The 12,698-nt window shown below is 42.4% G+C and overlaps 1 protein-coding gene across 2 annotated transcripts in view; it reads right to left on the bottom strand.

The window, feature by feature from the left end:
• The window catches only part of TENT4B (terminal nucleotidyltransferase 4B), a 50,963-nt gene that overhangs the window by 3,196 nt on the left and 35,069 nt on the right, over window positions 1-12,698 (bottom strand). Inside the window, exons 2-11 of one of the 2 annotated variants that reach the window (XM_033128575.1) lie at window positions 11,932-12,055; window positions 10,600-10,646; window positions 8,927-9,047; window positions 7,768-7,875; window positions 5,471-5,599; window positions 4,514-4,727; window positions 3,171-3,297; window positions 2,964-3,067; window positions 2,673-2,719; window positions 692-856 (exon numbers count right to left, since the gene is read on the bottom strand). In XM_033128575.1, the coding sequence (XP_032984466.1) occupies window positions 692-856; window positions 2,673-2,719; window positions 2,964-3,067; window positions 3,171-3,297; window positions 4,514-4,727; window positions 5,471-5,599; window positions 7,768-7,875; window positions 8,927-9,047; window positions 10,600-10,646; window positions 11,932-12,055 (1,186 nt within the window). Of the gene's footprint in view, window positions 1-691; window positions 857-2,672; window positions 2,861-2,963; window positions 3,068-3,170; window positions 3,298-4,513; window positions 4,728-5,470; window positions 5,600-7,767; window positions 7,876-8,926; window positions 9,048-10,599; window positions 10,647-11,931; window positions 12,056-12,698 lie in introns of both variants that reach the window. The other variant, XM_033128574.1, reaches the window with a different exon arrangement.

Raw genomic sequence — 12,698 nt, 5'->3', positions numbered from 1 at the left:
TCCATTTGGACGCCAGGTGACCTACACAGCAGTCACTCCCCACAGCCAAGCGCCTCCCCAGGGTCCCTGTATTGGGTGGGGGTGAGATGGCCTGAGGCGGGAGCCCAGTGTGATCTGGCTTCTTCCCCTCATTCTGATTCATTACTCACGATTAACCAAAATTTAGGCAACTAAAGCCCTTAGAATAGAGTATCTCTGTGGCCTTTTTAAGTCCAAGCTGATGCTAACTGACTATCATGGCTGACGGCTGACTGCTCATTTCAGCACAGGCAATAAGGTATTGAATATTAAAATATAAACGATACATTATTCCCAGACATGCAGATGCAGCCACGAGGTCATGCAAAAGCTTCATTTGCGTTTACTTCAAGTACAACTGAACCTTTTTATAAGCTGATGCAATTTTTTGTGCTGCATCTGTAATAAGGTGGGTAGGCGGGGACATCTTATGAGGACCAGTCACTAGATTTGCACAGGTTCATGTGACAATGGTGTTTCATAAGGACCCTCAAGGACATCCTGTTACTAGAAGCACTGCTGTGCTTTGGGACCTCTTAAAACAAAACAGGGATCTTTTTTAACCTAGAGGTTTCTTCCCACCCTTGAGAGAGGGAGAGAGATAATTCACAGGTAAGAAATTCTAAGTATTTTCTACTGCACACTGACAATGAAAAACACAAGTTCCACACACCTGCGGTTTGTCGGGGTTGTTGGACGTGTTAGTGGTTTGGGAGCTCTGCGTTTTCCCACCTGCCTGAGGGGACCCCACGGACACATCCTGCGACCCTGCTCGGTTCCCAGTGGACGGACGGCAGAGCAGCTGCTTCGGGGTTTTGCACGGTGTCGCATCGGAATCCTAGCACAAGTCACACGAGTTATAATGTGACACATTCACAGTTTAGTCAAGATTCAGAAAGGAAGCAATTTCAGCTAAGTGCTCTCTAGACTAAATTCAACCATTCGGGAATTAAAGGAAGCACGCTGAGGACTTCACACAATTCGTTGCTGAAGTTTTCTTCCCAACATTTAAAGTGGCTTATTTGATCAGTTTTCTATTCATTGTTAAACCCACTGCCCACGCCTGACCTTGCTGGTCAGCCTTAAAGGAGCTCACAGAGGCCTCAGTTTATCTGCATTTTTATTTATAGAAAATCAGCCACGGGTATAGTGATAAGAGCACGGTAATGAGTGAGGGCTGAGGTCGCAGTCGCTGGCTCAATGTTTTCAACCAAATACAAAACGATTGGTTTAAGGGGATCCATCTCTGGGACTCTAATGACAACACACCGTGTGGACACGGATGTCCCAGAGGCAGGGGGCTGAGCCCGTTTGTGGGCTGCTTGGGCCACGGCTGCGCTATTTCTCTCCTCAGGTCTACACTCTGCCCTCGCACTCTACCCAGCGTGTCCCAGTCACGTGCTTTCAGTCCCCTAAGCGCCCTCCCTAGGCCGTCTCTGCTTCACCCCACTGTGTCTGTGACACCTAGCTCAGCATTCTGTCCTAGGAACCAAAAGGGCACACAGGTCGATTCTGCATATGAGGATTTATGACTCCATTATGACACATCATCGTCAACAATAGACAATTATGTCCCTTCCATATTTAGATTACTTTTTATGGCATATACTTAATAAAGTCAAAATTCAAATAATGGGTAAGTCTATTTTAGATCTCAATTAAGTGAACTCAAAATTAACTCTGATGAGGAGAAGCAACTGTAGGTGTAATTGATACTAAAAATTCAATCAGGATAGAGACAGAAAGTACATTAGGGGTTGTCAGGAGACAGGGGGAGGGAAGAGTTGTCAGGGACTGCTCATAGGTTTCTTTTTGGGGTGACGGAAATGTCTTGGAATGAGGTAGTGGCCATGGCTGCACTCTGAATATACTAAAAACCAATGAATTCTATATTTTTACATGGTGAACTTTGTATTAGTTGAATTGTATCTCAATTTTTAAAAATTAAACGTAGAAGCTCAAAAATATTACTGAGTGGAAGAAGCCCTTACATGAAAGCGTATATACTATAATGATTCCACTAACATGGGATTCTACCCCGGGCAAATCTGACCTATGGTATTAGAAAATCCTAACAGTGGGTACCTCTGAGGGTGGGACTGGGGGATGACCAGGAAGCATCAGGAAGGAACTCTCTGGGACGATGGCAATGGTCTGCATCTTGTTATGTTTCGGGTTACACATGTGTAGGAGTTTGTTAAAATCTAGTGAATTGAGGAAATCAAGATTTCCTTGTATGTCAATTTTGTATCAGAAGGAAAAAAACAGCCAAATATTGAGCTCTTGTCAATGACGGGCACACTGCAGCACTTTGGAGTACAGTGTCCTGACATTAGCAGTTTACTGTGAAATGTGTCCAAGAATAAGAAGAATGAATGGACAGAGGGATGGATGGCTGGCTGGCTACGTGCTAACAAGTAAAATGTGGATGACAGACTCTAGTGGTGATGTAGATGGGTGTTCTCTGCAGCTCCTTCACTTTTGCTGTATGCTTGAAATGTTTAATACAATGTTGAGAGAAAGTACAATCATTACAGTTATTAAGATTTCCTGGTAACAGGGAAGCAAACGAGTTAGCCTTCGCCCTCCAGAGTCACGCCCACAACGGAACTCCTAAGCCTCTAGGTTTAGAAAAGCCATGTGCTCATACTTACGACATCACTAGAGCTGGACTGTGTGGCAGAAGAGGAAGACACTGGACCTGATGAAGAGTTTGAAGAGTGTTTACTAAGAGATTCCGAAGTTTTACTTCTACATTTTCCAAGGGCTTCATTTTCTTCAGACAGATTATTATTACATTTATCTAACTGCTGAGTATCTACTATCAAGGTAACACCATTTCCTGAAAGAGTGGCAAAAGATTGGAAAACGTTTCTTCCCATTAAGCACACACAATACAGAAAAGCCTCTAATACTCAGTCAATCGACCAACGAAAAACTCTTACCGTTGCATGAAGGCTCAGGCCTGTTCTGCAGGCCCCACTGCTTTGATATCCAATCTCTATACGTGGCAACTTCGTCCGTTACTCTAATTATTCTACCTAATATGCTGCACGTGTTGGAAAAAAGAGAGGGGGCACATCAATTTGAATATAAAAAGCCACAAGTAACGTTGATGCAATGCAAGGGGCTGACTTTCATGCAACTCATACCTCTCCGTCTCGTTGTTGGGATAGTACTTGGCTATGGGTGACACCGCGTGACTCAGCACGACGTAAGCATAGTCAAAGGCCTGTTTCACTTGCATGGCCCCATATGAACTCCTTCCAACATCATTACCTTTAGAAGAAATGTACATGTAAGATAGTGAGCTTGACTGTGCTTAACATGCACTAAATGTTCACGAGGCCCCTTCTGGAAAAGCAGGGGTGGTCGCTGCCTACTGGAGCTGCACCCAGAATCTGGCTGTCAGTCGTCCCCACAACTCCCCAGGCTCTGAGCATGTGGATCACGAAATAAGTAGGTTATAACGGCATCTAAATCACCTAAATGTATCCTGGCCTGACAGGGCCTATCTCATATACAGTCACGCGTGTTCTCTCCTAAGCGTGAAACCAAGCTCAATTAGACACCCCTCGTTCTTGTTTCTATGAGCTGCATAAGTAGACATCTCCCACACTAAATTATGCACTCCTAAGAAGCAAGGACCACCTTGCTGAAAAAATCTTTACATCCGTTACGTAGAGTAGGCTCCCGACGAACATTTGCTCAGTGAATAAACAGAGCATATTAATATTTATAAGATGTCTCGGTAAAGCCAGAAAAGGGCTCCAGGCAACGACTTGTACCTCTGAACCCCCTTTCCTTATTTATTTTCAAAGTTAACACATTAAAGCAAATGACTACAAGCATTTCCACTGATGTCCAATAATGCAGAATCTAAACATTTTACAATTCTATCTGGAAACAACTATTGCCCAGGAAAGCTAGGATTCAAGCAAGCAAACATAACTTCATGAAAGCATGGAAAGAATTCATTTTCTGTTCACTTTCAAGCCAACATAAAGCTGGAAAAAACACAGGGAGACTATGCAAAATTACAGAGGAAAGGAGGAGTCCAAAAGGAAAATAAATTTTACTTTGAACCCCTTCACTTGTGAATCTGAGATACATGACTGTGCTCCCTGCCTCTAAGGACTTCAGAATCGTCACATTAAAGCCCGAGCTGACAACTGATTGGAATCAGGGGCAATGAGGACACAAGAAAGAAGAAAAATGGCGGTCAAACGAGATGCACAGAAACCCACGCAAACGGCTGACACCTATTGTCCTTTGCCCTCAGGAGCTGAATGTCTTCTACTCCCAGCTCATCTGGAAGTATGCAATGTGTTTTCCTGTGTGTGTGTTTGCTCACAAGATGTTTTGATGGAAGAAAAGAATGACTACAATTACAAGGTTAACCCTTAATTTTTCACCCAAGGAGAATTTCAAGTTCAACATGGTGACTGACAAGTCCCTTTCTTTGAATGCCCACGAATTTACCTAATTTCAGTACCTGGTTGTAAAGGATCTTCAATGTAAAGCATCGATGGCCTGTAGCCATCCAGCATATTTTTCTGCACTTCATCTTTGGCCACATATGAACCACCATCCTTTATCCGGATGCCAGTCTTTAAATAATTGAAGTGTCGTCCATATAATTCAAAAAATTCTATTAAGAGAACACCATAGTTCGTATTGGGGATGCAAGCATCTTCCCTGGGATGTAACTAAAACCAGAAGAAAAAATAAAGAAATTACATTGGATTTTCTCTAAGTTATCAAGCTGGGGATACTAAATGACATCCTAACTTCTATAAGCAACACTCTTATCATTTTGGTTTAGCACAGCGGCCAGTAACTGATGGAGTAAGAACAGGATGTGCTCATGCCACCAAGAACACTGAAGCCCCAGGGGTGCAGAGCTGCTTGGGGACAACGTGCAAGGCTGAATCTCACAGCTGCCCCAGGATGCTGACAGGGCTGGCTTGGCCCAACACCTCAGGGACGTCACTGTGACTCATGAGCACAACCAGGCACCTGGCAGCACTAATTAATACATTCGTGGCAATATTAGACTTCTCACTCCGCTTACCCAAATGGCGGGCCTCTATTCCAGCTAAACTTACAAGATTAGCTGCTTAAAAGACGTTCTTATTTCTAGCATTTCTACTACTACTTACACTTATGGAAACCACGCCATACCTTTGCACATTAAAATTTGCAATGAAAAGTCTCTAAAATACTAGAACACATGGGATTAAAAACAAAAAACTGTTTTTTTCTTAGGGATTTTAAAATACATATTTGCTAAATTATAAAACGGTGCCCAGTTTAAAGCGAAAAGTCCCAAGCAATCAAGGAAAACATTGTAATTAGAGCCTGACAGAAAATTTTTCCAAAATGATTCCCCCCAACTGATTAACATTTGTAAACTAGGCATATACTAGCATGGCACAACCACACAACTTACCTGAAGGAAACTGACTGCCATTAAAAAGAGACTATAAGAACCAATTCCACCTGTAAATACTTCATTAAGGTCCCTCTGTAATAAGAACTGTTTCAATACTAAAACCAAGTATGGTAATACAGGATATTTCTGAAAAAGAAATAAAATGATGTTTTCAGTGAATTCTTATATTAGTAATAGCTCTAAGCATTCACAGCATAACGGTCTCTAAGCATAGACAGTTTCCTACATTACAAACTTTGGTGGAGATACTTACTTTTCTATTTTAAGAGCGAGCTATAAGTAGTTAAGGAATTTTCCCTGACATCTAAAACTTAAAACATGGAGACATAAATAATGGCACCGAAGCACTCATTAGAGACAGCAACACTGGAGATATATATTTGATGACACTCATTTATGGCCATTACCGTAGGATACTCATTTACAAACAGGTAACAGAAAGAGTACAGGACAAAGCCTCAGCTCTTAGAGCACTACATCAGCGGGATTTTAAAGAATCGTTTTCCGCAGGTAGGTGGCACTCCTCCAGGTAAACCAGGCCCCTTTAGAAGATTCTGCACAGTCAGAAGCAGGGGCAGCCCTGCCTGCTGGCTTCCTGTGGGCAGGTGACCACACAAGGACCCACCTTCCATGCTTTACAGAGGACAGTACGAGCACCTGAGCTGGCACACAGGCCATCTTTCACTCATGCACTCGCTCAGTAAGTACTGTCCACAGGCCAGGCCTGAGGCAAGGGACACTTTGGAGAACAAAGCAGACACCCACACCTACAAGGACGCCTCAAAAGCCTTTATCTAGGGGTGGTAGAATGACTAGTGATTTCTAGTGTCTTCCTGACACAATGAACACATACTGCTTCCATAAGAAAGGGAGAAGTGTATACTTTTGGAAATCACGTCAAAGTAAACAAGTATGAGAAATAACAAAACTACGGAGAAATAATAATTTTCAAACATTATGGTTAAAGTCAGAAATAGATGCAGGATCTTTGAAGAACAATTAGGTAAATTTCCAACGGGTAGCTTCCGACTCATCAATTCCACTTCCAGGAATCTTTCTACAAACATTTATTATACAAGTGTAGCGAAAGGTGCAGGCACAGGACGGTCACCGAGCACTTTGTGAGAGTGAAACACAGCGGGAAGAGCACTGCAGACGTAAAGCACGCTGCGTCCTTACAAAGGACTACTGAGTGGTCGGTAAAAAGAAGGAAGGAAACCCGTCTGTGCCGATACAAAAAACCCTCCAAAGCAGTAAGTTTAAAAAAAGAGTACAAGACAATACACATACAGGGTACTATTCCTTTTGTTAAAAATTTCAGGAAGAGGATAAACAAGCAAAAAAAACCCAACAACGACAACAACAAAAAACAGTTGATGATAAAGCCGATCTCAGCCTATAAGGTATTAGGTAACTAGCTTCTCGCTATCCTTTTACATTAGTACATTTTTTTTATCATGCACATTATTCTTAACAAAACATTTCTTTTCTGGGAAAAAGAAAATGCACACACACCGAACACCTCCAAAAAGAGTGAGATTATGGATCCTATTTCTTTTACTGCTTTTCTCTACTCTGCACATTTCTATTAGGTTGGTGCAAAAGTAATTGCGGTTTAAAAGGTTAAAGATAATTGCAAAAACCGCAATTACTTTTGCACCAACCTAATATAAGAATATATTATGTGCACAACACAATAGTTATATTTTTTTCTTACAAAATAAAAAAAGGTGAACCCGTAGAGCTGCTAAAGAAAAAAATTGTGAATCGATAGAAAAGATATTCTTCATAAACCAAAGCAGTTAACATTTTCAGCTTAGGGAGAAAAGGTTGACATGTGTAAGCATCTGAAATGTCCTGGAGGTGATGTTGACCAATTCTCCCCTATCTTGGAAGAAAACAGAATAAGTAGAAACAGACTTAAATCACCACAAGATAAAGTAGGGGAACCTGCAGGAACTACCTTACAGGTGACTTGAAAATTAATCTAGAAAAGGCTCCCTAGAGAGATTAAAAGCAGACAAGAATCACGTGAACAGCATAACTGCAACCCTTATCGCTCTTCAAAAGCCTTCTCGACCTTTAATGCTCACGTGAGTCCACATTATAAATCACTAATTATGACAAGCACATTGAAGGAAAGTAAAACCATTGCACAGAAAAGAGGCGTCTGTCAGCGATAACGCATATAAAAATAGTTTAGCAGCGTCTATCAGAACACCACCACCACAGAATCTCAAAGCCCAACTCCATTTCTAACAGTTTCTCTGAATAAACACCATAAATTATCTGACCTTGGTAAAATCTTTGATGAGGTCAGCTGCTCTCACACCATTCTGTACGTTAAAGCTGATATCAACTTTCACTTCAGTAAAAGAATCTGTTAATTTAATAATAGGTACCTAGAAGGAGAAGAAAGGGAAAATTAAAATACTTTCACCAAATTCAGTGACAAACGCAGAGGGCTTGACCTCCTCGCGAGAACACAAGCAGACTGAGTGTTCTGAGGCCTCCACACCGTGAGCCTTGCCTTCCACTTTCCATTACACAGTCAGCGTTCAACCTCATACAACATAATTCCTACTGGTTGAGAATTTTGAAATCAGGTAACAAAAACCTTTTTCGACATTATGTACTTTGGAGAACAGTTTCCAATTCAATATGACATCAAGGATTAGGAATGTCAAGTACATCACCAAACTGTTCCTAATAAGAAAACTGCTAGATTCTTAAGCCACATACAACCACCCATTGGCATTACTGGTCGGTTTTGCAAAGAGCCCCCAAACAACCTGACAAGAGAAGAGAAAATGTAAGACTTATTCCCAAATAAAAAGGGATAGAATGATTCATATGAGACATTAGGAATTCTTTAAAACAAAAAGAAAACTCTATTTAGACCATGCATTAGAAAACTCAGGCCAGCAAACTCTACATGTGGAATTGGATTTCCAGATTAATAACTTTTTATGAAAACAGTACAAGTTGTTTTGTTCCAAGAAAACATAATATGCAAAAACTCAAACTTCTAAAACAGATATATTCTGAGCATCCAGAAAGTTCTTCATGGCCTTTCCAGACTTAGTTAAAATATGGCTTGATTTACAAAATTTCAATTGTATACAATGTGTCAAGGACATAAACTAAGATGGAGCAGAGGAGCAAACATCTTCTAAAAGCCGTCTATAAACAGTCAGTATAGCTACTCATCGTTTTACTTAGACTTTTTTATATTTAAACATCTCTACAGTGAGTATTATGTATGATAACACTGAGTATTATTTTTAAAGGAACGTATAACCAGGACAAGTTCACTTGTTTCACAAACAAGACTTCTTATGTACGCGCACTGTGATCATTCACAGTCCAACTGCGCTCACCAAAATTAGTTTCATTTCTAAGCTTCATGCGCAAGTAACTAGACACTTTACAATGAAATGGGGAAGAACTCACAGTTGCTTTGTCTAGAACTTTCACCGAATCCTCATCTGCAACCTTATGTTTCCGAAGAGCTTCTTCCAGGGTCCAGAGCGGTAGGTTCTCCCACTTCCCAAATACCACCAGGTCGATGTCACTGAACATAGAACACACGCCCAAAAGTTGTTCGAAGAAGCGAGAAACTGTCCTCGTGTCAACTTGGGTTCAGGCTTACAGACTTCAAACCAGTGCAATGAAAACCCACTTCTGCCCTGCCCCGTGAAGACTGACTGTTGGTGACTGTTTTTCAGAGGTGACGGGGAGGTTGGAGGCTTATTATCCTCCCCCCAAGTCATATCATACAAGCCAGGCCTCAGGAAATGGGGACGATTTTGAAAGAAATAAAAAAACCTCTAAAAATACCAGTTAACGTTTCCTGTTCATACAGGTTTATGGTACTCAAAAAACTGAACATTTTCAATGTGGATGAGATGAACTAACTGTCACTTAGATTATTCAGTGTAAAAAGCAAGATGCAGACAGTGTATCTAGTATGCCACCATTTATGTAAAAAAGCCAGGAAACACACTGGAATACACAGTTCCATTTATTTTATCTGCATGGACTGTCTCTGTTAAGATATGCAAGAAATGGCAACAGTGGCTCCTCCAAGGAGAGGAACTGGGGATAGAGGTCGAATCAAGACTTTTTGCCGTGAATATTTTTGTGCCCTTTTCAAATCTGAATTATGTGAATGCACTACCTAGTCATAAAATTTAATTAAATTTTTTACAAAGAGTGACTCAGAACCTAAATAAGGAATAATATTAATGAGTTCAAAGTTGAATATTTTATGGCTTTTCGAGGCTTAGGACAGCAATGGGAAGAATGGAAAGTGCTAGGATCGATCCGCTTCAACACACTTTAAGTTTAGGTAAAAAAGATCATATCAAGCTCAAATCAAATTAACCTATAGTTAATCATATTGTAACGTGCACTTAAAAACTTGTTATCAGGGTAAATCATGTTTTTGTAAGTGTAAATCATGCTAAGTGTTTTACCACAATAAAAATAAAAACAAAATCATGATGGAATGTTTTCCTTCAACCGTAGCATCGCAATTCTTAGAGAACAGGTCCTTACCCCTCAGGGAAGCCTGCCCATCCCCAAAAGGGCCCCCAGGATGTGGGCCAAGACAGCCCTCACCTGAGAGACTGAAATAAACAAGGCACCTGGAAAGACCAAGACCCTCCTCAGAGAAGAGTTTGTAGCCTGAATTTCTGGACCAGGATGCTGGAACAGCGGCTAACAGTATGAGTTCTTAATAAGAAAAGGGACCTGGCATTCGGAGTGTGCAAGCTCCGCTGTGTAATCGCTGCGTCTCCATAGCATCACACTGACATCTGCGCTGGGGGGTCGGGGGAGGGGCCAAACAGTTCTCTGCAGGGTAGTCCATGGCTAAAATGGCTAACCAGTTCCACTGTTACAGGCCCCTGTTACAACTATCTGAGATGACACAGTCTCTGGATCACCTGTCCAATCAGATAATCTGAAGTGAGAGTCTACCTCAAGGTAATTCAAATAAAATACAGGTAAGTGAATTTCTGCTTCGTAAGTCTGTTCTTTTTCTACTCTTACACATTCCACAGCCAAAATAATTACACCAGGAAAAATGCACAACCTCTTGAAAGCTTCATAAATATACTAACCTGGTAGGTAAATAAAGGCCAGTTTTGAAACTCCCAAATATCTGGACCTGAAATAGAAACAATTATTATATTAAGAGGTGTGAGATGAGAAGCCACCAAGCTATGGCGAAATGCTGGTTTCTGCTACCCTCTACTGGTGCTTTTTTGTACTGCAAGAGCATTTTTTATACCCCCCCATGCTTTCATGAATCAGGGATTCTGTGTCTCATAGGGAGACATTCCAAACACAGTTTAAATGTATTAGGTTCAAATATCAAACATGCAGACTAAAATAGAAAACTTTCAACAGTAACATTCAGGTCACTAATGTTCCCTTATGATCACAACTCAATTTGTGTGCCCTCTGCAGGAGTCGTCTCACAGGTGACCCAATCAGCACGAGACTCCCCAGAGAATGCCAGGCACTGTCATGGCGACATCGTGGCTGTCCTGTGCGCCGTGGGATGGTTAGCAACATCCTGGGCCTCTACTCACCGTGTGTCAGGAGCACCTTACCAGGCATGATAATCAAAACTGTGTCTCCAATAATGCCAAAGGCCTCCTGGGGGGCGAACACCCCCCAGCTGAGGGACGCTGAGCGAGATCACGTAGGAGAAGCAACGTGACATATAGTAGCTGCTCGGTAAAACTTCAGTGTCCTCTTCCCTTCCTTCCCTTCACCTGTAGCACCTTATTTGAGGCTTTTTTGTTTTGCCAACTGGACAAAAGAAAACTTCCCTGCTCCCCTTCAGCACCCCATGATAGACAGAGTCAGAAGCAAAGTGACGAATTCTAGGTTACTTCTTAGAATGCACACAATTGCAAAACAGACTCTCAAGGGAGCCCTAAGAAGTGAAGCATTAACTCACTGTCAAAAACAAGCAGCACAAATAAGCCAAGAGGAAATCTCGGGCCAGTGAAGCTCATTGGTGGGGGTGTCCTGGGCACACGGTGGTCAGAGAGAGGACAGCAGTACTTCCAGGGACAGGAAGAGCAGACTGAGCCTGTGTCCGCCCAGGAAAATGAACAGGAGCGATTCCTACCGGACTTTCACTGTTACAAACAGTGACACAGGGTTTATCCCGGCAGGGTGGACCAAAATCACAACGGGCTTTGAACAACACGTCTAACAGCGAACTACAACAGCGAGGCTTTATACGAGTGGTTCCTAAGTACAGTGTGCCTTCAGCAGTCGCTCTCTGGCACTGCAAAGAAATAGCTGGAAGTACGTCAGCCGATCCAATGCAAGGATTAGGAAGCCCCAAATCCTAAAGGCTGAAGGAAATCGCAGCCTGAAGGCGACACCACCAGTCTCTCCACCCTGAGCATCCAGCTACCTGGACAGGTACTTACGTCGGCGCTGGGCCAGAGCTCCTTGATGACACTCTCGATCCTGTTCACTACCTCCATCCGCATCTTCTCTTCCTCAGGTCTTGGAGACATGTATTCATAAAAATCACTGATCTCTTCATGCAGACTGAGAGAAAACAAAAGCAGAGAGGTTAGTATGGCCTGCCCATACTAACGGAAGAAAACCATCTGAAACAACCTCGTTTAATGGAGTCTTAGGAGATAACTCAGCTGATGACTTTGCATTCATACCTTCTACCTTCGCTTCAGTGTTACAACTCCAGCTGAGCTGAAGAGCTTAATCAAAAGTGCCAAAAGAACAACATAAGACCATCCAAGAAGTCTTAGCGTAAGTGCTCTGGCAGCGCTCCCAGCATTTATGTATTATCCTCCTGGGCAGAGCACTTGCTGGCTGCAAGGCCAGGCCTCTGCCTTCACACTCTGCTCCAGTGGACACAAACCCGAGAAGACACAGAATCCAGGTGACACAGGCCTGGCCCTCTTACTCATCTACTCCGTTCTTCACAGGACCAACAGCATGTCATTCATTCACTACGTCTGCTTAGTGAGTTCAGTGACAAACGGCTAGGTCAGCCAGTGAACATTAGCTGAGAAGGGCCGAGAAGAATGGCTGGCAGACAAGGCCCCAGGAAGAAGCTGATTTCCTGAGAGGAGAGGTGTGAAGTACAGCCCGGGAGGCGCCCAGCAAGCACAGAGGGACAGAATGGCAGGCTAAGAAAGTGGGGGGGTCACCAGAAGGGCTAAAATGA

The sequence above is a fragment of the Rhinolophus ferrumequinum genome, chromosome 15 (assembly GCF_004115265.2).
Source record: "Rhinolophus ferrumequinum isolate MPI-CBG mRhiFer1 chromosome 15, mRhiFer1_v1.p, whole genome shotgun sequence".
Lineage (NCBI taxonomy): Eukaryota > Metazoa > Chordata > Mammalia > Chiroptera > Rhinolophidae > Rhinolophus > Rhinolophus ferrumequinum.
The sequence above is the reverse complement of the archived record's forward strand: the minus strand, read 5'-3'. Positions and strand labels throughout refer to the sequence as shown.